Source organism: Malus domestica, chromosome 13 (assembly GCF_042453785.1).
Source record: "Malus domestica chromosome 13, GDT2T_hap1".
Taxonomy (NCBI): Eukaryota; Viridiplantae; Streptophyta; class Magnoliopsida; order Rosales; family Rosaceae; genus Malus; species Malus domestica.
In genome coordinates this window covers 10258009-10285891 of record NC_091673.1, presented here as the reverse complement: position 1 = coordinate 10285891, position 27883 = coordinate 10258009, and the positions used below count along the sequence as shown (strand labels likewise).

The 27883-nt window shown below is 37.2% G+C and overlaps 6 protein-coding genes across 19 annotated transcripts; 3 read left to right on the top strand and 3 right to left on the bottom strand.

Annotated features, from left to right (window-relative positions):
• The first annotated feature begins 1898 nt into the window (after positions 1-1898).
• Positions 1899-7585, top strand: LOC103452676 (proline--tRNA ligase, cytoplasmic-like). 2 transcript variants are annotated; one of them, XM_017336993.3, is made up of 13 exons: positions 1899-2041; positions 2387-2443; positions 2541-2626; positions 2712-2804; positions 3834-3950; positions 4318-4505; positions 4774-4840; positions 5001-5123; positions 5223-5375; positions 5821-6105; positions 6647-6865; positions 7133-7226; positions 7346-7585. In XM_017336993.3, the coding sequence occupies exons 2-13, from the start codon at positions 2404-2406 to the stop codon at positions 7408-7410; spliced, it is 1530 nt and encodes a 509-aa protein (XP_017192482.2). In that variant the 5' UTR covers positions 1899-2041; positions 2387-2403; the 3' UTR covers positions 7411-7585. The 2 variants fall into 2 exon arrangements, with proteins under 2 accessions (XP_017192482.2, XP_028947124.1); XM_029091291.2 differs by having other exon boundaries at positions 1917-2036.
• Positions 7586-7831: 246 nt separating this feature from the next.
• LOC103452606 (uncharacterized) lies at positions 7832-15544 on the bottom strand. 4 transcript variants are annotated; one of them, XM_070811517.1, is made up of 25 exons: positions 15016-15544; positions 14762-14825; positions 14308-14399; positions 14168-14223; positions 13947-14022; positions 13710-13776; positions 13293-13359; positions 13129-13195; positions 12384-12467; positions 12265-12306; positions 11973-12128; positions 11172-11249; positions 10628-10696; positions 10468-10533; positions 10262-10390; positions 10075-10131; positions 9715-9804; positions 9488-9553; positions 9281-9349; positions 9106-9210; positions 8799-8924; positions 8557-8615; positions 8446-8482; positions 8056-8267; positions 7832-7966 (listed from the first exon to the last, which is right to left on the bottom strand). In XM_070811517.1, the coding sequence occupies exons 1-24, from the start codon at positions 15256-15258 to the stop codon at positions 8073-8075; spliced, it is 2160 nt and encodes a 719-aa protein (XP_070667618.1). In that variant the 5' UTR covers positions 15259-15544; the 3' UTR covers positions 7832-7966; positions 8056-8072. The 4 variants fall into 4 exon arrangements, with proteins under 4 accessions (XP_070667618.1, XP_070667619.1, XP_028947629.2 ...); XM_070811518.1 differs by having other exon boundaries at positions 14308-14396; XM_029091796.2 differs by having other exon boundaries at positions 7906-8267.
• A 1169-nt stretch (positions 15545-16713) lies between these two features.
• On the top strand, positions 16714-20729 carry LOC103452605 (aspartic proteinase-like). 2 transcript variants are annotated; one of them, XM_017337108.3, is made up of 15 exons: positions 17024-17134; positions 17292-17411; positions 17701-18047; positions 18134-18194; positions 18273-18367; positions 18473-18585; positions 18734-18902; positions 18997-19036; positions 19155-19219; positions 19357-19470; positions 19576-19640; positions 19729-19885; positions 20005-20124; positions 20209-20297; positions 20462-20729. In XM_017337108.3, the coding sequence occupies exons 3-15, from the start codon at positions 17721-17723 to the stop codon at positions 20544-20546; spliced, it is 1500 nt and encodes a 499-aa protein (XP_017192597.1). In that variant the 5' UTR covers positions 17024-17134; positions 17292-17411; positions 17701-17720; the 3' UTR covers positions 20547-20729. The 2 variants fall into 2 exon arrangements, with proteins under 2 accessions (XP_008390340.1, XP_017192597.1); XM_008392118.4 differs by lacking the exon at positions 17292-17411 and having other exon boundaries at positions 16714-17134.
• Positions 20719-22112, bottom strand: LOC103452604 (guanosine deaminase-like). Its single transcript, XM_008392117.4, has 4 exons — positions 21992-22112; positions 21511-21701; positions 21239-21343; positions 20719-21150 (listed from the first exon to the last, which is right to left on the bottom strand). Exons 1-4 carry the CDS (start codon positions 22005-22007, stop codon positions 21007-21009), a joined length of 456 nt encoding a protein of 151 aa, XP_008390339.1. The 5' UTR covers positions 22008-22112; the 3' UTR covers positions 20719-21006.
• Positions 22113-23955: 1843 nt separating this feature from the next.
• LOC103452601 (uncharacterized) lies at positions 23956-26722 on the top strand. 9 transcript variants are annotated; one of them, XR_003767915.2, is made up of 5 exons: positions 23956-24381; positions 24457-24507; positions 24621-24754; positions 26099-26339; positions 26406-26722. XR_003767915.2 is itself a non-coding variant. In XM_029091332.2 (4 exons), exons 1-3 carry the CDS (start codon positions 23983-23985, stop codon positions 24716-24718), a joined length of 537 nt encoding a protein of 178 aa, XP_028947165.2. In that variant the 5' UTR covers positions 23956-23982; the 3' UTR covers positions 24719-24754; positions 26099-26722. The 9 variants fall into 9 exon arrangements, 8 of the variants coding, with proteins under 8 accessions (XP_028947165.2, XP_008390332.4, XP_070667614.1 ...); XM_029091332.2 differs by having other exon boundaries at positions 24632-24754; positions 26099-26722; XM_008392110.4 differs by having other exon boundaries at positions 26099-26722.
• LOC103452602 (1,4-dihydroxy-2-naphthoyl-CoA thioesterase 1-like) lies at positions 25603-26697 on the bottom strand. The gene is made up of 3 exons (XM_008392114.4): positions 26446-26697; positions 26126-26317; positions 25603-25848 (listed from the first exon to the last, which is right to left on the bottom strand). Exons 1-3 carry the CDS (start codon positions 26695-26697, stop codon positions 25696-25698), a joined length of 597 nt encoding a protein of 198 aa, XP_008390336.3. The 3' UTR covers positions 25603-25695.
• Positions 26723-27883: the final 1161 nt, after the last annotated feature.

Below are 27883 nucleotides of genomic sequence, written 5' to 3'. Positions count from 1 at the left end.
ACTTATTTAACTCTAAGAACTAAACTAATTTGACGAAACTAAATACTACTGGATGTGACTTAAACAAATATCTAAAATGGGAATTGGCTTATAGGAATAGTGATTCAACTAAACAAAACAAGTAAATGAGGAAATTCAAGATAAAATAAAGGATTGAAGAAAAATAGATTGACAATATGCTAGAGTTCAACCTTTACCAACAACGCTCCTACGTAGCTATTCCAAGTGCTTAAATAATTGAAAATACACATGCTTTGAAAGTTGGATTTTCCTTGTGTATGTTTTACTTGTGACATTCAAGCTAAAACACATACCACTACATGCAACTTATCCATGACATTTGGATTAAATATAAACATGAGTGATTCATTAATCTTGGTGAAAATCCTTTTGTTAAACCATGTAATCCCTAAGAGCATGATATTTACCTTAGGAGAGTACAATCCTCAATCACAAGAAGCACAACCAATTTTAACGTGACATTCGTTCAAAATTGCATCCGATAACTTTTCTAAGCATCCTAATGGTGATCAAGCATCAAGGTACATAGATAGTTTAATTCAGTGATTGAAAATATCAAAGCAAGCATGTAACAACACTTAAGCAATTGAAAAATAAATCTACGTATTCATGTTGCGGCTCATGGCCTCACTCTAGCAAAATAAATTAGTTACACATACTTGTATTAATACATAAGAAATTAATCATAAAAAAAATAACAAAGAAATAAAACACCCGTTTTTGCAAGACGAGCTCTCCGTTCCTTTTGCTCTCTGCTCCTCACTTCCTGTCCTCTGCCTTTCTGCTTCTTCCTGCGCACCGCACTCTAATTCTCTGCTTCTTTTGCTCTCTGACCTCTACCCTTTTTCCTCTCCTTCTTTTCTACTCTCTTCTGTCCGTGTCTTTTTCTTTATTCCCTCTTGCTCTCCCTCTCTCTGCCTTTGTTTATTCCTTTTTTTTTTCTTCCGTGCTTTTCCTTTAACAAAAGGCAGCCATTTCAATTCACTAAGCACAAGTGGAAGACAAACCTCATCCCACTTCCTAGTGCTCCACCTTGCTTGTGCTCTTTTTTCAAACACCACCCATGGAGACAATCTCCACTTCCATTTCTTTTGTTTGTTTAATTTATTTCCTTTTCTCCTTTTTGTTTGAAATTGATCCTAAAGCAAATTTAACTGCATGCTAACACAAGATAAGGTAAAATGCAACCATTTTAACACAAAAACATCACAAAGACTTTATAAATTGACGGTATAAATGCATGAAATATATGAGTGATCATTTTGACAATAGAAAATTTGGCTCCATTTGTCCGGCTTATATTTTTTTATTTTTTTTATATACTCAAGAATTTGAACTTGGAACATATTTTGTATCAGGATCTAAATTTGAGATCAACCTAAAAAAAAAAAAAAAAAAGATTCAAACCTTTTGGTCCTTGAGACTAGAAAATAATATTTAGTCTTTGTCCAAAAAATAAGATAATGATTTCCAAGGCCTAAACTATAAAACTAAACATATGCTTTTTGTACATACCTAAACCTTGGTTAATTGAGTTTCTTGGGTCTCAAGCTTCTCAATAAAAAAAGAATCTTAAACAAAGACAAAAGACCTAAAGCCTTAATGCCTATATATAAAGTCCCATCTAAGAGTTGTAACTCCATCATTACTAATCAAACTAGAAAGAAGATTTGGCAAGATACACATTATATTTCGTATTTTCTTATTCTAAAGGCCTAATTTAATTATTTATGATATTTTTAATTTAATTTTACGCTTATCAATCTTTCTAAACTCAATTGGCTAGCTTTAGGGCCAAGCTTATTGCTTATTTGGGCCGAAGCCCAAAAGCATCTCTCAGACAAAGGGAATTTCTAAGCAGCGAATTAGGGCAAAAAGCCTGCTGCTGTATAGTGATAGCACAAATTCTTCGAGTCTGCTGTCTTCTCTCTTTCTTTATTATCAGGAGAGGAAGGAGGCGAAGGAGCGAGAAGAGAAGCAAAGCTCCGAGCCGCAAACGCAACCAACCAGATTCAGTTGGGTACTAAAAGCTCAACTTTCCCAGATTTTTTTTTCTCTCGTTTTTTGGGGTCAATTTTGTTTCTCCTTCCGTTTTTCTACTATTTTTTTCTGCATTTTTCTTCGTTTCATCCTCGAGTTGTTAAAAATGGAATCTGGGTTTTTCCTGTACGCTTTTGTTCTCTTCTGGGTCTGCTTTAGTTTTACATTTTGTGGTATTGTTTAGCAAAAAAGCTGAGCTCTGAGCTTAATTGTGCTATCCAGATATGTGAAATGGTTTAAGTTTGTAGATTTATGGTTTTCTAGCACTGCCCATTGTTGTAATAATCTTGTGTGTGGTGCGTGTGGTGCGTGTGGTCTGATATAGGTTAGAGATATCAAATCATGGCGGACCAGGGTGCTAAGAAGCCCAATGCCAAGGGTGGTGAGCTTCGCTTTTCTGCTTCTCAATTATCGGGTTGTTCTTTGATTTCTGTGTTTCTGTTGGCTTAGCTTTGGTATTAATATTTCCTGATTTTTAGGAGGGAAAAAGAAGGAGGTGAAGAAAGAAACCGGTCTTGGTCTTTCCAAGAAGAAGGATGAGAATTTCGGAGAGTGGTATTCTGAGGTATCTGTCTTAATCTTGTCTGGTTGTCTGGGGTTATTCAACAATTAAGTAAGTAATGAATTGACCCATGTTTTGTTGCGTGTAGGTCGTTGTTAATAGTGAGATGATCGAATACTACGATATCTCTGGTTGTTATATATTGAGGCCATGGACGATTGCGATATGGGAGACTATGCAAGTAAGCACATTTTTTCGTATTTAATCCATTTCATTTTGTAAATGAGTTTTTTGCTTTTAGAACCATTAACAATCACCCGGTCACAGCATTTGATAACACATTCCCTGTATAGTTCTGAAGGACTCAATTTAAATTTGACATCGTATCATGGTATTGGTATCAATTGATGTAATCTCACCCCGTCAGTTGATAACTATTTTGCCTGAATTCTTTTCGACAATTTGAACCTGATACTACCATTTCATTTTGTTGTACTTTTATGCATAAACGGAAGCGAATTATAACAAAGTACCAAATATCAACGTCGTAGGTGAAAGCTAAAACGAACAATCTCAAACTAACACAAGAGATTTACGTGGTTTGGCGTAAAGCCTACTTCACGGGCGAAGCACAGCAAGGAATTTCACTAAACAAACGGAGATTACAAAAGAGTGTTTAAACTCTCACAACCCAAATCCCACAAATTACAAACCCTAAACCAAACGAGTAGAGAACTCAAACAAACAGAGAAGATTCTCCCAAATTGCTCTCTAACTCACAAACTCACAAATTGACTCTCACTAAATTGCCACACAAATGAGCCACATCAAAATACACTAACCTTAAGGTCCTATTTATAGTGCATAGGACTTAGGTTACAATAAGAATCCTAATAGGAAGTAAATCCAAATCCTAATCAAATAGGTAATTAACAAAATCTCTCCACCAAGGAAACCAACTAAGAAGTCAAAATCCAAACCCAAATAGGACACCAAAACCAAATAGGTAACACAAACCTAATTTTTTGCATCATCCTAATTTTGAGCCGTAAAACCCAACACATTTTCCCTTGTTGTCTTGAGTTTACTTATAATCTCATTTTGCACTTATGTGATTAAGTATTAGTGGCTATCTTGTGATATATCCATCCCTAATGTCAAAGTTATGAACTTTACCTACCAGTTTTTATGTTTGTAGATTTCTAATCCTTTAGAAAATTGCTATGTAACTCCATCACAATTACTCACTTCAAACGCTGTTACTTTGCAGGCATTCTTTGATGCAGAAATAAAGAAAATGAAGATAAAGAATTGCTATTTCCCTTTATTTGTCTCCCCTGGTGTTCTGGAACGAGAGAAGGATCATATAGAGGGTTTTGCTCCAGAGGTGAGATATGTCATTTGTGTGACATAGTTTACTGTGTTAAATGTAAACAAGCACATACACATGCGCAGTTGATTGTTGATTATAATTTCTTATTCTAGTTTTCTTTCCCTGTTTCTCTCCTTTGCATGTCCCCTATTTTAGTGTTTAGCATGCAACCTTCCCTTTTATGTGTTTGCCTTGGTTTTTTTTAAATTAGATTGTTGTATAATGATAAATTTGTAATTTGCTTGTCACTTTGTGAAAATTTAAGCCTGTCTTGTTATTCCCCAATCACCACCACTGCGTTACTGTTTGTGATTATTTTTTATGAGAAGATCTTATTTGTTTTATACTACCTCTCTTTTCATGCTTTAATTTTGATAAATAGGTTGCATGGGTCACAAAGTCTGGAAAGTCTGACTTGGAAGTGCCAATAGCAATTCGTCCAACAAGTGAGACTGTTATGTATCCTTATTTTGCTAAGTGGATCAGAGGACACCGTGATTTGCCATTGAAGCTAAATCAGTGGTGCAATGTTGTCCGGTGGGAGTTCAGCAATCCTACACCATTTATCAGGTATTACAATGTGTCATGGTTTTGGTGTGCTTATAATACTGTCTGTAGTGTTTTTGTGGTATTGACAATAGTGCGATGAGTCAAAACCTTTTTGTTTGTTCGTTCCGTTCTGTTCCCATAGATTTCAAGTTCAGTTCTTGCTTAGTGTTTGCTTGCATATTTAGTCAGGGTTTTTAATTGCCCTCTATTTCTATGTCAGAGGATCATTTTCTTTGAACTCTCTCTTTTGTAAGTTTGTTCAATTTGGTTTTTCTTCATATGATCTTAGGAGTCGGGAGTTTCTTTGGCAAGAAGGCCATACAGCTTTTGCAACAAAGGCAGAGGCAGATGTAGAGGTAACGAGCCACTTAAATTGCTGTTTCCCCTTTCTGTGCTTATTATGTTGCTAATCACACTTTTAGGATAAGAGTTGCATTTTTACCGTGCTGAGTTTTATTCTCAACCGTTCTCACCTTTCCTTGAAGATTGCTTTTTTATTATACATCCTGATTTTAGGTCCTTGAGATATTGGAACTGTACCGGAGGATATACGAGGAGTATATGGCAGTTCCAGTTGTGAAGGGAAAAAAGAGTGAGAATGAGAAATTTGCTGGTGGTCTTTATACTACTAGCGTGGAGGTACTTGATATGTTCTTTATGTATATTTATATGTATAATTTGATCTTACTTCTTATGCCTCTCTATGGTGAGCCTGAGGATATTAATTCATGCATGCAGGCTTTTATTCCAAATACAGGACGCGGCGTACAAGGTGCCACCTCACATTGTTTGGGTCAAAATTTTGCCAAAATGTTTGAGATTAATTTTGAAAATGAAAACAGAGAAAAGGGCATGGTTTGGCAAAACTCTTGGGCATATAGCACTCGAACGGTAGCTTTGCTTTCTTCTCTCTTCTGTGTTAAAGTTTCATTCAAAGTCCATTCTATACAAGAGCAATTTTTCTTTTTTCTTGAAATCAATTATGCATGCCATGCATCAAGAACGTTTTTGGTCATACCATATCAATATCTATATTTTTTGCGATTTATTTTTATGTTGAAGCAAGTCTGAGACTATTGAACATTCCACATAGGTAGGTGCATTGTCCATGTTAATATTGTTCAGTACCTTAGGCCGTGTTTCTCTTTCTGGTGCATAGGGTAATATGTCTTTGCTGGTTCATAAAGTTTAACTTAGAGACAATGCATAATGTTTACTACTTCCACCACAAAATGCCAATTTTTTTTCTATGATGTCACCCCATTGTTGCTATTACCATCCACATAATCTTTTTGTTTTTTATTAGTGTTCTTATCATTATTGGTATTTTGTTTAGATTGGAGTGATGGTGATGGTGCATGGAGATGATAAAGGCTTGGTATTACCACCTAAAGTAGCAGCTATTCAGGCTATTGTGGTTCCAGTGCCTTACAAGAATACTCCTATGGAAGAGATATATGATGCCTGCTCGAAAACTGTGGATACCTTGACTAAAGCTGGTATTCGCGCTGAGGCAGATATAAGTGACAACCAAACTCCTGGTTGGAAGTATTCACATTGGGAAATGAAAGGTGTTCCTCTAAGGATTGAAATCGGACCAAAGGATCTGGAAAAAAATCAAGTGAGGCTGTTCTTCCATTTAATTCGATTTTCCACCTAGTTGCTCATATTTGCTTCTGGTCTTTTTGTCCTGTTGAGTAAGCTTGTCATTAGGCCCAGGGACCTGTTTAGCACAGATCTCATGGTTTTATTTCTGGCCTCATCATGAAATGTAAGCTGCTAAAAGGCAGGTTGGGTAAAATACTGGCATATCAGGTCTTGGGCAAGTCTTGTATATTCGAGTATGACATGTTAAGTAAAGATGCATCTTTTCCTGGTAATATTAGGGCCTGGACCTGTCTGGTGTGTGGACAAGCAAACATTAGTTAGCCTGTTCCTTACCTTCAAGGATTAAAATGGGAGACAAGCAAACATTAGTTGGCCTGTTCCTTACCTTCAAGGATTAAAATGGGAGCCGATGTATGAAATGTTAACCTGTTCCTTACCTTATGAATTTGCAATTATGAAGATGCTTGTGTTAAAACTGTTGTTTGTAATCCTGTTTTCCTGTCAAAATCATTGGTGATTCTCTTGAAGGATTGAATAGTGTTTGCTTGGTTTAGGTACGCGTTGTCCGCCGTGACAATTCAGCAAAGGAGGACATTCCTGTGAGCAACTTGGTTGAGCAAGTACAAGACATCTTGGTGAAAATTCACGAAAATCTGTTCAATGTTGCAAAGGAAAAACGAGATGCTTCTATCAAGGTTGCAAAGACATGGGAAGAATTTATGGAAGCTCTAAACCAAAAGAAAATGATCTTGGCTCCTTGGTGTGATGAACAGGTACTGTAATCACTCACTTATATTACGATCTAGCATCTGGTACTTAATCACTGTCACTTACGATTTTGTGTTTTTATAACATGATGGGTATCAATCTCTCATATTAAGTTCTTGCCTGTTTGGGTTCTTAGATCAGCACTCAGTTTTGTTGTTTGTTAAATAATTATGTTGTGATTTGTGTTTGGTACTACTCATGTTTCTTTTTTACAAACCTTTTAATTTTTCTGTCATCGTCTTTCCTTTCACCGTTTCCTTCACATTTACCAGGCAGTAGAAGAGGAAGTGAAAAAACGAACAAAGGGTGAAATCGGAGCAGCCAAGTCGCTGTGCACCCCATTTGAGCAGCCCGAACTTCCTGAAGGTACGTTTTTAATTTGCATACGAAGCTTCACAGCATGTTTAGTTTATGGTCAGCAGGTGCATTCGTTACAAAGTAGTGCCTCAAAGTGTTTGGAAATTGAAAATGCGACTTCTGTGCAGGGACACTTTGTTTTGCCTCTGGAAAACCTGCGAAGAAGTGGACCTACTGGGGCAGGAGTTACTAGACCACCTGTTTTTTTCAAATTATGCTGTTTAGTTAACCCCCACATCGTTGGGCTAATACTTTTACATTCCTATTTGCCTTGAGGAATGAATTTTAAATTACTCAAAAATTGTTTTGTTCCACGGCGTACCGTCTCCGCCTGTAGTTAATACGATACTTGCAGTATACAGTTAGAATGTGGGCATGAGTTCCTTCTCGTTCTTTTTCGAACAATGGTGCCTTTTAGGCTTGCTAAACTGAATAACTTTCCACTGAACGCTTCTTTCCTGAAAAAAGCCACCCTTACCTAGGGTGATGTGACTTGCGAGCACTTTCCCTTGGGTGCACATGCTTGAATTTTACTCAGAGGTCCCGGTCTACGAAAATTCTAGTATTCTACAGTATATGGCATGCACCGAATGAATGAAGAGTACACCGGTGTATTGTATAAAAACGCTCCTATTTTTAAGAAGAGTTTGAGGGGGGCGATCCGATGGACCTCGATAGATTGCATGCGTGTCGAAACAATCTTGTATGCAACTCCGGCAGCATCTACATAACTATACGGTTGCATTAACCTGACACGGTAAGATCACCATTCACCATTCACATCACTAGTTTAGCTTCAATATTGTGCTCTAAACGCATTTCAAACTGGCAAAATTACCATTTGGTAGTCTTCATTCAGTGCCTTGGGTTTTTGAACTTGGGCTGATTTTCGGGGTCTTCCCTGCTGTTACAACGCTTCATGTAAGAGTCGGGTGTTTTCTGCTTTGAAGGGCTGCTTCCCGGCTGGCTGAATGCAAGTTTTTGCTTTGCAGGGCTGCTTCGTGGCTGGCTGGCTGCAACTTCCATGGTATTCTCGTGGCCATCGAGCATCTGATTGTCCAAAAACCAGAATTCAGTTTACTCTAAAAAAAAACTAAGTTTCTTTTCCTTTTTGCCCCCAAGAAGGAATACAGAAGATGAATTAGAGCTCAGTAATGTGTCAGGTCTGTGCAAGTATGTGCAACGTTTACTATATTTAAGACGCTCCCCAAGAAGGGATCGAAATTACCTGTCCGAGATTTTCCAACTTGCTCTGAACAACATCCCTGAAGATGAAGAGTGTTAGAGATACAAAAATCATCAAACTATTTGGAAAGTAGAGAATTGTGTAAAATCATACCATATAATGTCATCAACCGTGTCATTTGCTAGAAGGTAATATATATTGACCGAAGACACCTAAAAACATGAACAAAACACATCAAGGAAATGCATAAATGCATCAAATGTTTGCTGTTCGTGTATAACAAATTAAGAATAGGCTTAGGTCAGCCCAACACCAATCACCCTTGGAAACATGGAACTGTCGAAGAGAATATTTTTAAATTAATGCAAAGAGTTCTTCAGAATCACAAACTTTACCTGGCCAATTCTATGAGCACGATCTTCAGCTTGAATTAGATCGCCAGGAGTCCATGACAGTTCTGCGAAAATAACAGTGCTTGCAGCTGTCAATGTTAATCCAACGCCTCCAGCTTTGATAGAGAGCTGCACGGTGATATTTAATGACAAACATTAGACATATATCACAGAACAACCTGAGTTGTAGCACTCCAAATTTTCAGTTTATTTTATTTTATTTTATTTTTTTAACAATTTTCAAACGACAAAAGAACTCAGTAAGGTTACACAGAAAAACAAAGTAAATAAATGAAGCAAACTACCATACCACTGCTGCCTTGATAGAATCTTTTTCTTGAAATTCTGTAACATAAGCTTGCCTCGCTACAGTAGGGATACTTCCATCAATTCGAATGCAACCCACTTTCTTTTTCTGGAAAATTGGAAGTTCTTATAAGAAATTGGCCAATCTTAGAGGAAATTTTGAATTCATGTGGCCTTACCAGAAGAAACTGATATATCGAATCAATCATGGACTGATGGTGTGCAAATACAAGAAACTTGCAGCCTGCCTGCAAGAACCATTATATAAGAACATTTAAAACTCTGAAAAGGAAAACATTCAGACTAAACTAATGATAAGGAAACAAAAGCACCTTAGAAAAATATAACTAAAGACAGAGAGAAGGATATAATATAGGGTGAAGTACCTCCATGACAGTTCCCAGGTAATCCAAAACTGTGGGGATCTTAGCCTCAGCAGAATCCGTATATATCTGGAGGACAAATGAGGAAGTTAAAGGGTTCAAATTAAGCTATCCAATTGTAAAAGAAAAACTACAAGAAGAAATGGCATGACTATTTCAGCATTTTCAGCATAAGAAAGGAACTATCTTTGCCCCATGTGCCCTACACTGCAAGCGTAATGCATGAATACCTTATTCATGAGATTCTTCTCAGTAAACTTCAGTGAATCAACCTCTTCTTTGGATTGGCAGGCCTTAATTTTCCCTTTCACCACTTCCAACTACAAAAAAGGAGATAAACAGCAGCAACGCTCTATTATAATTTTCCTTATATCAATTAAACTTTACAAGGCACATAAATAATGTATAACCATGGTGCCACAGCAAAGAAATCATACAACTAATAAAATATGGGGAAAAAGGAAATTAAAAGGTTTCATATAAGATAACAGCACAACAAAACGTGAACGGACTTCAGCTAGTTGGAACTCCAAGAGGGCAATAGCTACTTATTCTCAACTTATCAACTTCATTAACGAGACTTGGATTACCTCCCGGAAGAAAGCATTGATTTGTTTCATGTCCTTTTCGGCCAAATCCAAAAAGACCTGAGATCAGCAAGAGAAGAGAGAAGACAGAGGGGTGGGGGGTGGGGGGAGGGTAAATATCACTGATTGTAACTACCAAGGCCATCCCACGGGTCAAAACGCAGATTGGGAAAAGCACACAGACACTGACCTGTTGCCTACGCTTCACAGGAAGCTCAGAAAGAACATCATTTTTTAGTCTGCGAATCATCACTGTTGCCTTCATCAAATTATGCAATTCTTCATGGTTACATGCACCTTGATACAATCCAAACGTTCCCTGAAATTCCAAACCAGTAAGGAACAAATCTCTCATGACCTGATAGAACATCTTCAGGATAAGAAATAGTGACTTACGCCCTTGCAATATCGATTACCATATTCGTGAACACTTTTGTATACATCAGGATACAAGGCTTCAAGCTGTTAAAATTCAGAGAAATTAATAAACAAATTATTAAAATCTAGATAAAGATACTTACATTTATGCAGCTTCTTAACTAGAGTTTTGAAATACCTGCTTAAATAGTTCAATTGGTCGGGACAAAGCAGGAGTTCCACTCAGCAATATTGCGTACTGAGCCCTCTGAAATTGTTCAAAATATTACAGAGAGAGATTGAGATCAATACGTTCAATAACCCATTGCATTATTGACCAAAACGGGTCAAGGAGAAAAAACTCAATACTTTCAATAAGCAGTTTCCTGAGCCTTTACTCCTCTCTATATATTTCTACCAGAATAGGCATAAACATCAAACTTTCATTTATGACTTGACGCAAATTTAAATTGATACGTGTTGAAATTGTTTCCAATATTTTCATCAACTTCATTCACTGAACCAGCCTGTGAGGTTCACTACTTTTATTATCATAGTTGAGAAGAAATGACAATGGTACATCACTGTTACTACTCAAGGTAGAAAGCCACAGAAAAATATCTTACTAACGTACACCTCATACATGTATGCAAATGGTCCCTCTAAGGCAGGTACTACAAGAATGGAATGAGAAAAAAGTTAGCAGTTGTAAAGCTAGTCATCAGTTCACAAGAGAGAATGACCTTTATGACAGGAAGGGAGGCACTTGTCCTCTTTGCTTGAGCATTTTTCAAAAAGTGTGACTCATCTGCAATCACAACCTGAACAAGAAATTAAGAACATATCAAAGGGAGCAGCATATGAAAGAAGCGGGAAACAGAAAAAAAGAAGACCAGCAAGACACTATTTATCAATTTAAAAGAGGCTCGAATTGTTTCTAAAGAAAATTTTATATAGTGTTAAAGTTCCAATATGAAAACTAGAGTATATACCTTGATCCTAACATAAATATCTTAATTCCTTCTAAAAGTATCAAGGAAAACACCAAACTCTTCTATCATTAGGTCTGTTAGAAATGTGAAGAACACGCATCATTGCAGACAAAAAGGAAATAGTTTAAGATTTTCATTCACATTCTACCTTTACAAGTGTAGCACATGGTTCCATGTAATCAAGTGTACCACAGACTTGTGTTTTAGGTAACATAGAGTTGAATGGTAAATAACAAGCATCTCTAAAAGGTAATCAATCTATAATTATGAACTCTTTGAAAAATAACTAAAGAAATTAAAGGCGTATCAGCGTGTACTCATTCTTTCACATGTTCTTCAGCTTTAGTGCTTTGCACACTGAATCATATTCGGCCTAATAGACATCATTATTTCTAATATTAAGTGCTGTAAAACCACCCAAAAAACAGAGGTGTAGGATCTGTAGGGCAACATACTCTGTATTCTGATACAGCTGATGGTCTAAGATATAAGATTGAGTTATTTAATTATAGAAAGTAAAAAGAACATTACACTGAGTGTTTTAATCCTCACCTTAAACTCTGATGCCATTAGTAGATTCTGAATTTTAGGTACTACATCATAGGAGATGATGTTGAATAGGCCATCAAGATGAATGGTCCCCTTGGCGTTTGAGGATACAATTGTAAACCCGCTTTTGTTTGTCCCACCGCATTGAGTCAAAACAACCTAGTGGAAAAAGAATTCAAATACATAGTTTACAATAACTAACAAGGCATCAGACCACAGACAAATCTGTTCAATATTCAAGCTGCATAAACAAAAAGTGACCAGAATATTTAGACAAGAAAAGTGAATAACATACAAGTATATCTGATGAAGGGATGTTTAACCATTGTTGAATCATCTGCAAGAAAGAAAGAAAAGTACATTATTTTTGGCAAGATCAACCTTCTTACTAACAGAATTCAATACCGCACTTACAGAGGCCCACTGTAAACGCAAGGAAGATGGTGTGATTATAAGAACAGGCCAACAGTCACGAACACAAGATGCAACAGCAATAGCCTGAAAACAAAATGTATAAGGTATCCATCTAAGGCTGAAATTGGGAATGGTTTTGCAAATAATCTCCAATCCTATGGAAGCATTATAAATCACCCTACAACTGTGCAAGAGGGAACTCCATCATATTGGCACCACATTATACCAACAATTCTGGAATTGGATTTGATGTATGAATTCAACCCAAAGTTCTTTTGGTTTCTCAAAAAATCTGGCATCTGCAACTCACCATAATCATAGACAGCACGCAATTTGCAATGTCCTCCAAAGATCCCACTGATATTTCTGTCTAAACTTTCTCCCCTATCTTCTACTCACTTTTTTTCTTCTTTATCTCTCTAGTTTCCTTGAACCTATAGCAAAATTAAGTATTTTTCATTTGTCCTCCAAACTTCTGATTACCAAAGTTTCTGACATTTGCAGGCTATAACCCATATAGTCATAGGAAGCGCCTACCTATGTTGTCCTATTTTAGCGTTCTTACTGTACCATAATACATAGTTCTACAAAGTTAAAAATCCATCAGATTTAAGAGCTTCTTGTCAAGGGAAAACGACCAGGAAAACTTGTACATAAGTACAAAGTACTTTCAAATGCCGGATTGGTTGTATGTAACTGTTTATCATTGAAGGTACAGAAAGAGTAAGCATGAAGAATTTATTGCCTGTAAAGTCTTTCCCAATCCCATTTCATCTGCCAGGAGAGCACGCCCCCCGTGCTGCAAGATAAACCTGGAAAAACAATACTGATAAAGTTTAAAATGATACGTAAGAAAAAGACAATATAAATATCCACAACATAAGGAGATTCTTCAGATTTACAATATACCTAACACCTTCTCGCTGAAATGCCAAGAGCTTTGATTCAATACATCTAGGTATCCTATCGTATTGGTCTGGACAGGGAAGACACCAAAAAAAAGAACAAACAAAAAAATATCATGCAAAAGTTAGAAAGAAAATAAATGAAAGATGTACAGACCCTGTCACTCTAAAACAGAGCAAGACATACAATACCATAAGTGAGACCAATATTTGCTCTTTCATGAGCTTACCCTCTAACATATAGGAGTCAGAATTGTCAACTATCTTTCTTTTTCTAATTTACATGTTACAGGTCTTATTCAATCAACCAGAGAATTATGCAAAAACAGAAAACTGTCTGGAAGAGGAAAAGACAATTCATACCAACATATCAATTATGCACAAACTGAACTTCACAAATACTAGCATAATCACCCTTTACCTCGAAGGTCTGGAACAACAGAGGCAGCAGCAATAGCACGGTGAACTAAGGGATCTAAGTTCTCTACCTGAAACAATTTGCAAAAAAGTATCAAATGATGAAATGAAATGAAAAAACATCCCGATTTGCTGAACTTCAAACACAAATGGTAACACTGTATACATCAAAACGTTCCAATTTAAACTGAACCATCATGTAACACCTGAGTAAAAACTGAAAAAGAGCAAAAGTTATCACCTCAATGTTAACACCAGATGTCTCATGAAGAACCTTCTCAGCAGAAGACAAAGAAGGTATAGGGAACATCCATAATCTGCAGATTCAACACTATTACATCTGGCTGGGGCTCCATCCCATAACATGCCCATGTTTTTCAAAAGTCCATAGAAGATATGAAGAAAAAGCATAATGCATTTTGGAAGTGGCTTTGGGTAGGATGGAGAGTTGAGTAGGGATACCTTTCTTTAGCGTACCATGTGGCTTTGGGGATCTTGCGAACAGCACCTACTACCGCCTGGTGCAACATGGAATCTAATTGATAAGAAAACAAAGAGTTTGACAAGTGTTGTGAAGGAACATTCTTTACAGAAAGGAATACCTGGTCATAAGGAAATTTTGCGGCAATGTTTCCACTAGCATGAAGAAAAAATTTAACAGTGATCTTAGGTAGCTCCTTTAGACGTTCACCTTCTTGCAAAAAGGCAACGAGATAGAGGTACGAGCCCAGAGTTAGCCAGAATATAACAATGCAACCAGCGAGTAAATCAGTTGAGCGCAAAAGCTTCAAACTGGTATGGAATTGGAAGATTAACCATTGACCATTGTCAAGATGGGACATTTAATTCCTGATTCGTTTTCGAAATTCAAAGTGATAACTGCTTTGAAGACCGCTATTCATGCTCGATACAAGTAGCATACGTGACGAAGAAGTCAAAATAAGGTTTCATGCTATTTTTTCTTGGAAATAGTTGATTTTTAACACTCAGTAAAAGAGAAGAGTTCAAAACTTCAAAGTACTTGTGTAATAGAAATGGGCAAGGAGGGAAAATTACCAAGGTTTACTTTACATGGGACTGATGGAGGTAATACTCTAGTCCCGGGAGACAAAGGTGCTACCTGCATAGTTGCAAAACAAACATGTAAACAGATAAAGGTGTTAAATTTCTAATTTTTACTAAAAAAATTCAAGAAAAACATGGTAATAATTCAAAATTCAGAAACAAAGAAAGAACAGTTCCATTAATTAGGCATCCGAAACCCTGGAAAATAAAAGAAGGAACCACTGACGGGAAAAAACGAATTTCACCTTGTTCGGAAGAGAATTCGAAATGGGTTTCGCAGGGGAACTCTGGAAACTACAGTTGCTGTTGTAATTGTTGGGAAAAGATTGGGGCACCTGGAAGAGATCAAACGAAGGATACGAAGAGGAAGAAGAAGAACACGTGGAAGCGGAGTTGACGCGTTGCTGAGTGAGTTTCTGGAACGCGTCTCTTTCCAGAGAGTCGAATTCTTCGGCGCTCAAATCCCAGTCGTCGTCGTCCAACGCCATTGTTGGACAGAAAACTGAGAGAGTTGCAGAGTGCCGAGAAAGTATTTGAATTTTTGGGGTTTCGGATATTTTTTTTTTTTATCCTTTTTGCGACATGAACGTCTCTCAAGCGGCAAAAATGAAGAAAGTAACGATGAAAAACCTGCCGCCGTTACACGCCTGATTTGGGCGCTAACCTCTTTCCGTTTGACCCCTAAACTATTATCCTAATTTAATTTGATCTCTGAACTAACCTTGAACTATCTAAACTCAGCTACTTAACCTCTTGCTCTCATATTCGATGAAATTTCATTCGTATTGTCATCAAGTTGTTGACGAATTTATCCTTAGTGAATCATGTGTTAAATCATATGCTAATATTTGACAAAAAAATGGATGAAATTTTATCGAGTCTGGTGAAGTTCTAATTAGTTAATTTCAAATAGTTCACTTAATTAATTTACCTATAAAATGTCAACTTCAACTAAGACAATAGTTTAAGGGTCAAACAGCAATTACCCCTTACTTTCTGATATTTAAGTAACCCAACCCAACCATCAACCTTTGGGCTCTCTATTTGGGCCCATCACGAGGATGGCTCACTAGGCCCAAACTTTATATATATATATATATATATATATAATATTTTGTAGGGTAATGTTTGGATGAGCGTTTTAGAAATGGATCTGCTATCCACACACACTCTTTGTTAATTTCTGTACGTTGATCTTCTTCAATTCATCTGATCCGACGCCCAAAAATTAGAGGGGTGTGTGAGAAGTAAAAAAGGATGTGTGGATATCACACCCCTTTAGAAAACCCAAATGATTGATATCAAGTTATAAAAAATGGATCATAAATGTAACATTGATGAAATTAGAGAAACCCTTCACACATGCTTTCGTAATGCTCAATCGCTCATGGACAATTTCTCTAATCTTATCCATATTACATTTTATGGTCAATTTCTTCGTAATTTGACATCAATCTCTTGAGTCTTCTAAAACCCTCATCCAAACATACCTTTAGGGATTTTCTGAACATGAATGATCAAGTCAGATAGGGTTTAGGTAGTTGAGATGATATGAAGAGAATCACTCTCAAAATTACCCGTTCTTTAGCAACTAAAGCCTGAACGAGTTAGGGAAGAATACATTTTTAAACCGTCAAAACTAAACCTGCAACAAATCACCCAAAACTTAAGAAAACAAATAGCAAAGTGTCATAAATCATTCATTAAATAGGTGGGAAGAATTTACTTATCACGTTGTTGATGTCATCTTAAAATGCCGGTTCTACATAGTTAAAATCCATGTAAGTGAGCTGAGGTATCAATAATGTGATCAAAATATTACAAAACAGAACCGATTACAAACTTTAATATAAAAAAAGAACTCGAACACCACTGAATTAACACAAAAGCAGGTATATAAAACACGTTCTAGGAATCTAGGATCCTCTATTATTTTTTATATTACATTTGTTTCAATTTTTAGTAAAAGTTTGTAACCAGTACACTTCTGATCGCTTATCAGTATGTCAGTATGTGCCAACTATCACTTGCAATTGTGGTCATTCAATAATTCATGAAGAAATTTCCCTACTCAACTCCAACGTTATATTAACAAATCCTTAGCAGTTAGCAGCTGAGCAATCTCTGCAAGCAAGATATTAGCTGAGCAATCTCTGCAAGCAAGATATGTGTCGCTCTCCCTATATTCTTTGGTCAATTCCAACCCCTACGGATCTGGAAACTGCCTTGCGGTTTCCCAAACTCTCCATCTCTCTCTCTCTATAAATTGTGGACGAAAAAAGGCATAAAAACGGCAACTGGTGCCACTCTCACAATTCTCCACGTAAAGCCATGCCACTCCTTCCCACCTGAAACTGCTTCCAGGTATGAAGCATGAACACTATCAAGTTTCTAAATTCCCATTACCTCTCATCATTAAATTATCATTACTAACTTAATATTCTACATCTTCGTACTTGTTACCATGTGAATTGAACATATGGGATAACCTTATCTTGTCGGGCATTTTTTATGTTGTCAGACTCTGAATATAAACGGGATTTAGTAAGAAGATGAGCTTAATCATGGAATATTCCACTCTTCTATGATGTAGTCACCAGGCTTAATTGAAAATTTCCTTTCATACCAGAAAACTTCTTAGGCAAGTTCAAATCTTTGCAATATGATGATTTTATATGAAGTTTTTAAAGTTGTATATCAAGGTGGCATAGATTAGTGTTGTATATTTTGTGCACTCAAGTTCGAATCTTTTTCTCTAGTTTAGCCTCGAATCAAAAGAAAACGAGAAGGTTTTTGAAGTTTGGTAGTGAAAATTTGTCGTATACACGTTAATGAAATTGAATGGATGAATAGTTATGAGGTTGGGGTCCAACTGTACGGCTGTGAAATTCAGTCTGCTAAGATTGTATTTTACTATTATTCCATGGCAGCCGGAGAAGCTCTCTGGAAAATGGGGTTGAAGGTACTTCTGGTTGCAATTTGCCTGTGGGTTTGGTCAGCCTCTTTGTCTAGTGCTACAAAATCCAGTGATGGGCTACTGAGAATTGGTCTAAAGAAGCAGCCTTTGGACCTCACCAGATTAAATGATGCAAGACTCACCAGGTCACAAGCTCTTCAACCCAATGATCTTAAATCCAACATTGTGTATCTGAAAAATTATCTGGACACCCAGTTTTATGGAGAGATTGCTATTGGCACCCCACCACAGTACTTGGGTGTTGTCTTTGACACTGGCAGCTCCAATCTGTGGGTCCCATCTTCAAGATGCATCTTTTCTGTAAGTGTAATTTGCAGTGAATTTTTTCAAGTGTTTTGTTGTTCCTGGAGTCTTTGAGCAGTTTGTAAAGTAATGGATATCTGCAGATTTCTTGCTATTTTCATTCTAAATACAGGGCAAGCCTTTCAAGCACTTACTCCAAAATTGGTAAATTTTTTTAACCCTTACGTTTGATCAATTCTTGATAGAATTAAACTGAAAATTGATGTGTGTGTTGTTATTTAGGAATACCCTGCAAAATTCCTTATGGGTCTGGTTCGATTTCCGGCTACTTCAGCAGAGATAATTCGAAAATTGGGAATGTTATCATCAAAGATCAAGTGGGTTGCTCTCTTTTTCCATTTTGGTTTATCTGAAGTTTTTGTTTAAATGTGTTCCTTTTCCAAGTTGTTGATGCTATTGCTATATCTGCTCCCATCCTATAGGAATTTGTTGAGATTACAAGGGAAGGATTCCTAACATTCTTAACGGCGAAGTTTGATGGAGTCCTTGGACTTGGATTTCAGGATATCTCTGTTGGTGAAGCCACACCAGTGTGGTATGGTTCTGGCATAAACTGTTTAACACTGATGTATCATTAACTAGCTTTTAGTTTAGCGGTATTTCTCTTCTTGTTGGAATTTGATGCTTTTAGAAATAAGAAGATTTTTTATGGTTAAAAGCTTGCATTAGTTATCCGGGTACAGGTTTAACATGGTGCAACAAGGTCATATGAGCCAGGAAATTTTCTCCATTTGGCTAAATCATGATCCAACATCGAAGTTGGGAGGTGAGATCGTCTTTGGTGGATTTGATTGGAGGCACTTTATTGGTGATCACACCTATGTCCCAATTTCACAAAAGGGTTACTGGCAGGTTTATTGTAGTGATAAAAAGTTGGTGTTCCTCTCTAATATGTTCTTCTTGCCTAAAGAAATGACATTTGATTCGGTTTCATTGATCTCTATAGATTGAGGTTGGAGATGTTATCGTTGCAGACAATTCTACAGGTTTTACCACATTTCCACTCCTATGTTGTTTTAACTATCTTTATTCCATCTTCAAAGATTAAAATTGCTCGGCAAGTCTAGGAATTCATGGCATAACATCAAGATTTGAAATTGTCAGGACTGTGCAAGGGCGGGTGTGGTGCCATTATAGATTCAGGGACATCCTTCCTCGCTGGTCCAACTGTATCAACTCGTGCCTAATACTTAAATTAATTTACCTTCTTTTGTGCTTTTGTGGGAAAAGGCTTTGTTGTTGTTGTTGTGCTTTCGTTCTGCAGTAACAACCTGTATTCCATCATTGATTAGCTCTTCCTTTTCAGACTATTGTGGCTCAGATCAACCATGCCATTGGAGCAGACGGGCTTGCGAGCTTGGAATGTAAAAATGTCATTTCCACTTATGGAAATTTGATATGGGAATATTTAGTATCTGGGGTTTGTGTTTTCTTTTCCTTTTCACCTCCTCAAAACTTCATTTGAAATTCCTCTCAAGAAATGGATTACTGCATTAATTTATAATTTACCCCACATTGTCTGCAGGTACGGCCTGATATAGTGTGTGTGGACATGGGTCTATGTTTATACGACAGTTCTCGGAATATAAAGTTGAGACTTCTTTTTCTTACAATTGTTATCAGTTTTTACAACTTCATCAAAATAACCATAACATGAGGAAAAACTTTACTTCTGCAGCAATAACATTGAGTCAGTGATTGAGAGCAAAACCGGGAGGGAGTCATCAGTCGATGAAACTCCTTTATGTACCTTGTGTGAAATGGTAGTCTACTGGGTTCAACTACAGCTTAAAAAACAAATAGCAAAGGAAAAAATATTTAGCTATGTGAATGAGGTAATTGTTCTTCAAGTCTGCGGCTCCATGACTGATAATATGCATATAGATTATCGACCGATTTCTAGAAGTTTTTTTAATTCTTTTCTTTCGTTGCAAATGTTTTGTGAATTATAAAGTTGTGCGAGAAGCTTCCAAATCCGGTAAAAAAGTCGTTTGTCAACTGTGATAACATTGCGTTCATGCCAGACATTTCATTTACAATTGGAAACAAATCCTTCGCCCTCTCTCCAGAACAGGTATACTTAATGCTTCAAGTCTCACTTCATTCCTGAAGATTTTTTCCTTGAAATTTTTTTACACCGTTCGGACTTCATGTTCAGTACATACTTAAAGTTGAAGAAAAATGCTCCACTGTCTGCCTTAGTGGATTTACTGCTTTGGATGTGCCTCCTCCACAAGGTCCTCTATGGTAAGCCACTATGAACCCTCTATGTTCAACTTAACGAATTTCTGTGATTATGCTAAAACTCGGAGGGGAGAGACTACGCCCCTGATTATCCATGAGACATGACATGTCCGATTATTGATTTTAAGTTTTGTACAAGAATGTAACGACGTTACTACATTCTGCAGGGTTCTTGGAGCTCTGTTCTTGGGAGCATACCACACGGTGTTTGACTTCGGTAATCTCAGGGTAGGATTCGCAAAAGCTACGTAGTGCATAGACTTGATTTCCCACTTTGTACGTAAAAGATTTATGCTAATACTAAACGATTATCGTAGAAAATAAGATATTATGGATCAGTAAATGTCCCATTGGGTTATGTATTGAAGTATCCAATGCGATGCATTAGGGCCTCTTATAACTTATATAAATAAAACGCGGGCTGTTTGCTTGGTATGAATTGCAATAAGATGCAAAAATTGCCAAATATTTGATTCTGCTGTAAATTATGTGCTGCCATCTAAGGCTAGAAGTATTTGCTTGACTGGATTCGGCATTACTATTAGAGCTTAACATAACGATCAAAATGCTTCGCATTTCGCTATAGAGGATCGAATAAGCACGGCTACTACCGTTGTATTAATTTATTCGACATGTCAAAGCTTGATGGAGTAGAAGCCATTTGGAAGCACAGCAACAGAGTTCAGTACATTTGGAACTTTGCCTTTGTTCCTCAAAGACCTGTTCTGCAACTATCTGCTCTTTTGATATCCAGTTGTGCCTTTTGGTAGAAGCCGGTACCTCTCGATGCATCGGCACTAAAATCACCAAAACCGACAGCAATGGCTGCTTCTGCCTTGGCTCCATAGACCAGCCTCTGTTAGAGATTAGTGTACAAACTACGTGTTATAGATTAAACCGGAAATTAAGGAAGAAACAAGGGAAGAATTTTGAGCCAGTTCAACCTTGATCCTTGAGAGATGGATGGCACCAAAGCACATGGGGCAAGGCTCGCAAGATGCATACATTTCGCAGTCCGAAAGCTCAGTCTGCTTCAGCTTCTTACATGCCTTGCAGAACAAAAAACAATATGAAAAGAGAAGAATTCATATGAGATAGGTCTAAACTTCAGGAGAAACTTCCTTGCAATCGGGACGTTAGGATAACGGTATTCCAAGCTTTAGGATACCGCCACCTTGGCCTCCCGGTTGCATCTAAGTTCCTTCGTCAGTCTAACCTCTCTTATTGCTGTGACCTCAGCATGCGCGGTTGGATCTGTGTTCTTCAAGACCATGCTGTGACAGCTCACAACAACTTGATCATTTTGTACAACAACGGCACCAAAAGGGCCTCCATCTCCACATTCAACACCTTCATATACTTCCTCAACCGCCTTTCTTAAAAACTTGTAATCTCTATCCTGCACATCTGTATGAGAAACCCATGAAAGCATAAAAGTTAGAGCTACAAAGTGATCACAAGCATCCAGACTTTACTAGGTCGCGGGGTTTTCTTCGTCACCAAGAAAACACATAAGTTTCAAGAAAGAGAGACTAATCAGTCAATACCAATAAGTGCATGAAAGAAAGAAGATGGCGGCCGTTCGGGCAAGGCCGGTGGCATCATCTTGATGCTAGTAACATTTTGGGTTAAGCTGTTGCGTTTGTTAGTGGAAATACATTGTGCTAAGTAAAAGTGAGAGGTTCTAACACACTTACCGTTGGCTCCCTCCATTGCAAAGTTAGGTCGATTTCGACGTTGATGGAGGTATATGATGAAGCATCGGTTCAATATATATATATATGTGCGTGTGTGTGTGTGTATGTATATGCAGCACAAATTTTGATAATTTGTACAGAATTAAAGAACAGTATGTGACTGGACCGAAAGATAATAGATGCCAAATGTGAGTTGTTATTCTTCTACCACCTTGATATGATTCTTCTTCCATCTTCATATGTTTCCACGCTAATCAGATCATAAATCAGTAGAGGAAAAAGCACACATATAAGCTATATAACTCATATAACTTCTCTCTATACCAAACTTACTCTTTACACCATATTGTTTTTAATTAAACCATCAATATCTCTTTAAACCCAAAACGGTTTAGAGTTTAGGGTTTGAGGTCTCAAAGCCCCAACGGAATATGTAAATTCATCCTAACACGCATTTGAAAAAATGAAAAACCAAAATCAAAGCATTGTCTCCTCTGATGTTCTCTCCTTCCAACAGTTGCTTTTCATGGAGTCTTCATCAACCTCTATAGGACATTGACTGAAGTAAGTGCAAGCGAAAGAAGCGTGAACATAAATATAAAAATTGTATTGTTGATCACTATTTTAATAACAACTTACCACAAATTGAAAAAGAAAGAAACCAAATTCCTAAAGTAAAAGTTTTTTACACTCAACAATAGGACATTGACTGAAGTAAGTGCAAGCGAGCTTCTTAGACATCAGCTGGATTTTTGCTTTGGGTTCATAAAATAATTGAAAAAAAAAATTGCATCAATCGATTTATACCTTAGTTGAAGGATCCAAAACTTCAAAATCACCATTCATATGTCAAAAAGGGCTTGTTTTTCTTTATGAAAGTGTCTTCAGGTTTTTGCCAAACTAGAACGTAGGAGAAAAATTACGTGATGGTTAGGCCTTGATTATTGTGTATGAATTTAATGACAAATCCTACTTTTATTGTTAATTTCATTTTGTATTTGATGATAATTATGCAATAGGATAATAAAGACATTTCACACTTGAAGTTTAAATTTGATGTAGAAAGAGACTGTATAGCTATTGACACAAATATAGATGAATTTGGTAAATAGAAATATCAAATAAAAAGTAATTGCACGTATTCAAAACTTATTAGGTCGCAGAGTATTTTTGTTCAAAAAAAAGAAAGAAATGATAATTGATCATAGAATCAATACCAAGAGAATTGATAGCCAATCTGAGCTGAAAAGTAAGTATTTTTCAAAAGAGAAAAGAGCTATTGGCAAAGTGATATGTATTTGTTTGAAGGAGAAAAGTAAGATTAAATTCAAGTTTCATAAGGCATACCCAAAAAAAAGAAAAGTAAAAGTTTGGAATTTTTTTTGGAAATCTTAACGAAACATTCCTGGTACTGTTCATTTTTAATGGTAAGGACATTTTTACCTTCAAAAGTCACTCTTGAATTATTCACTTACACCTTTATTTTATCACATAAAGAGCTTGTTTTTCTTCATAAGAGTGTATTCGGGTTTTTGCCGAACTAGAACGTAGGAGAAATATTACATGATGATAATTATGCAATAGAATAATAAAGATGTTTCACACTTAAAGTTTGAGTTGGGTTTAGAAAGAAACTATATAGATATTGACACAAATATAGATGAATTTGGAAAAAAAAAAACCAAATAAAAAGTAATTGCACGTATTCAAAACTTATTGGGTGGTAGAGTATTTTTATTAAAAAAAAAGAGAGAAGAGAATTGATTATAGAATCAATACCAAAAGAATTGATAGCCAATCTGAGCTGAAAAGCAAGTATTTTTCAAAAGAGAAAAGAGCTATTGGCAAGGTGATATGTATTTGTTTGAAGGATAAAAGTAAGATTAAATTCGAGTTTTATAAGACATACCAAAAAATAAAGGCAAAAACAAAAGTTTGGAATATTTTTTTTGTCACATAAAAAGGTAAGCACAACGGCATGCCGTTTGGAGATGGGACTTAGAACAAACAGATTAAAGAAGCACGACGTCGTTCCAATTTTTGTTTTGGACGACAGCAGGCAGAGTTCCACGGTCGAGATGTGGGTCCAGCCCCTTCCAGTGGTCTTGACGGTGAAGCCATGGAGCTCTCCTCACGGCGGCAGCCGCACAACCGCCTCTCTTGTTTCCCAGAATCCCAATATTCCATCTGCATCGACGCAGCAACTGCCGATACTCCCAAAACCCACTTTCAATTCAAGGACTCCATCCTCCCAAGTCCCAAACGCAACCGCTGCTATCTTCTTCTTCCTCCTCCTCTGCTATTACTCCGTCCGCACAAACCGTCAAGCTCAGCGAATTCGATCCACCGCCGAGTTGGGCCTTCTCTCTCTCCTCTTCGTCCTCTCCACGGTAAAACCCATTCGCCCATTTTACCACTTAACCAGTAATTGCTGCTTATTGAGTTAATGGCGCTCTGACCTGCAGGATTCTGCGGCGGTTTTCTCCGTCGCTATACTTTGCATTCTAACAATAAACGTAAGCCACTCACTCGCTCACTCACATCCCCTGCATTTTTTTTGTGCTTTGAATTTTGAGCAATGGAATCATTTTATCAATTTGTGAGCGAATGAAGCTTATTGGGATTTCAGGCTATGAGAAGATTGGCAGCTTCAGTGGACAAACTATCCAATGTGGTGTCCCGGGAGGTGCCCGGAATGCTTTCTTCTCTCAAACTCTCCGGCGTTGAGATCAACAACTTGGCCAAGCAGCTTGCCGCTCTCAGGTAATTTGCATTTTCTTCCTTCCCCAATTCTCTTACATTGCTTATCAAATAAAAAACACATGCTTTTGCTCATACTATTTTGAATTTTTGGGGTTTTCAAGGGAACAGATTTCCGCAACTCGGTTTGACAAGAATTCACAATTTGTTGTTGAATCAAATTATGTACATGTAGTCTTGTAGATTTTCCCATTTAATCTCAACTTGGTGTGTGTATGGATGTATACTCTTGAATCGAGTATTTGCAGATTTAATCAAATTTTCAATTTTGTTTATAGGAACAATGTTAAGTTGTATGATTTATTAAAAAGCTACAAACTTTGGGCCCATTTCGATAACCATTGCGTTTTTAGCTTTTAGCCTTCGTCCTTTGTGCCATTGATGGAGGAAAAGTACAAGGGAGAAGAGGAATGAAGAAGGATAAGAAGTAATGAGAAATGAGGGTGTATGGAAGAATGACACACAATATGAAAATTAAAACGCAAAATTTGAAAACAATTTTAAGTTGTTTTCGCTTTCAAGTTTTTGTTTTCATATAGTTTCCTCCATTTCCTCCTCCTCTCTCCCACCACCTCTCTTCATCCTTCTCCACACCTACTTTCCCTTCTAGCACAAAAAATGAAATATAAATATGACAACCAAAATGGTTATCGAACGGATGCTTTAGTCTAACTCGTTCCTTGCTTCATATTAGGAGACTGAAACTACGTGGCTTTGTAGTTTGTGTGATCGGCCTACCTAATTTGGGTTGCGATCATCAGTACAATGTGTCTCATTCCTTGTACTTTGTCGATGCCAAAGCTAGGCTTTACTTTGACAATCTCATCTAGAGTTTGATATAGTTGTTTGAATTATAATGCTAAATCAAAACGTCTTTGATTTCTCTGTTGGTTCAATAACAAGCAGAGTTGAACATGAATAGGGGGGGGGGGTGTTTACAAAGTTTATAATTTGGCATACTTCTTGAGCGTTTCACCGGCGCCTTTCGCGTGCTCCGGCACAGGCATGTTGCTTAAAAGAGTTACTCTTGATGATGATACGATGGATTTGATGTCTGAGTTCGAAGGATCAATCTTCCATAGTTTCACATCCCAAACCTGCCCAAAAATAGCCAAACCCGAAAACAATCCTTGAATGATGTAATCCGTTGATCAATATTCGTTACAGAAAAGGAAATGATAAACTGATGAAAGATGAAAAACCAATGTGGATAATTGGGTATTTGCATTCACATTTCTTTAGTATAAATCTCTTTCAGTAGGAAGTTATCTGGAAATAGATTGTTGGGAAGAATGAGATGGAGAATTGATAATGATATAACTGTTGTGTTTTAATTGGAAATGATAGTTGCTGATGAAGACTTGAGAGGATTACCTGAATGGTCCTACCGACATTGACCGGGCAGGCTTCAGCAAAGATATGGTCGTCGAGCTGGGCGGGCTTCAAATGGCTGATGCTGAGGTGAATCCCGGCCACCCTTTGGAAACCAGAGGCCAGGCGAGCTCCCATGCTAGCCAGGGCCTCAGAGATGAGCGCTGATATCCCTCCATGTAGCACCTTGAATGGCTGGTCTCAGCAGGAAAGAATGGTAAGTAGTTAGTCATATATGTTTTGTTTTGCTTCTGTAATTAACATCTTTCAGAAATTTGAGCAGGAAAAGATTCATGATATGAAAAGAGAAAGAAGATGATGACCTGGACGCAGTTTTCGGTGACATGGAGGCGACCAGAGACCTTGTTGAGGGTTATCTCTTCAAGCTCGAACCCGAGCGCACCTAGTGGAGCATCCAGAGTCGACGTCGTCGATGGCGGCAATAACGACGGCGCTGACGGCTGAGATTGGGACTGAGAAGCCATATCTGTAGCAAACATGACTGCGAATATATTTAACTGACATATATATATACTGGATTTGGTTTGTGTATTGTTTTTAGACGATGAAACCATAGCAATCCAAATTGCCCTTCGATTATTTAGTGGATGGTAAGACTTTTCCACTGTTGAATTATTGTATACATCTGGAGGTCAAAAATATCATATTAGGATCCAGAACACACACTATTACGTAGGGTCCACTTTGTAACAACAATCCAAACCGTCTATATTTTAGTAGATCAATAAACATATAACTCAATCCAACGGTTACATTGTTTTGAATTTAGGTGATTTTTGATAAATATAATCTTTTTGATGTAAGACGAAAAAGATAGACAAATGCGTGTACGCTCATATCCTAATCCATACTGAACCGTACAGAAGCGTGCCCAGGCCTACCCATATGTACTATGATCGATTTGACATTTTCTGGGCCTTGGTTGGTGGTGACAAGTGAGGATTCCGAGAATCCTCAAATCATATATATCGTGCGGTCAGAAATTATTTTAAAATATTTTATTTAAAATTGAATATAAATAGTACTTTACGAAAACTGACCGCATGATCCACTATAAACGAATGTAATTAAAGAATCCCTAAAATCTTCACAAAGAGAATCCGACCAAAATCCCCTCTTTCGGTGGTGACCTATCGTTTGTTAATTTCTGGAGGGTCCACTGGCTGCCAAGATCCCCAGGGAAGGAGGAAGGAAGGGTAGTTTGGTCCATTCACACATCCCATTGGTGAGGATGCGGATAGGTAGGCGGAGCATTGGTGATGCATGTGACGCAAGAGGAGAAGGAGAAGTTGATTAGGACTAGGTGCCTGTTCTTCGTCACCTGTCAATTTTGGCTCCGCATTTCCTCCGCCACCTTTGCTCTTTTTCTCCCGCCATCAAACTTCCCCGGTAATGCCAGAATATTTTTTATTTTTATTTTCTCCAATAGATTAATTCGCACGTTGCTTAAATACTATTTTTCTGTTTTAGAATAAATGATAATTATTCATATTAAAGTAGTGGAAGAGTGACTTAAGTCTCACAATTAGTCAATCATAATAATGTGGTTCGAATTTGATTTTGGCGAGAATCGAACATAAGAAACTATAGTACTAAGTGACGAGTTGCTTAAATACTTAAATGTGTGTGTGTGTGTTTATTTTTTATTTTTTATTATTATTAACAATTTTCATTAAGTGTACATAACATTGAGAGAGAAGTGTTGGAATCTAAAGGTCTTCGCCTAAGCCGATCAAAGAC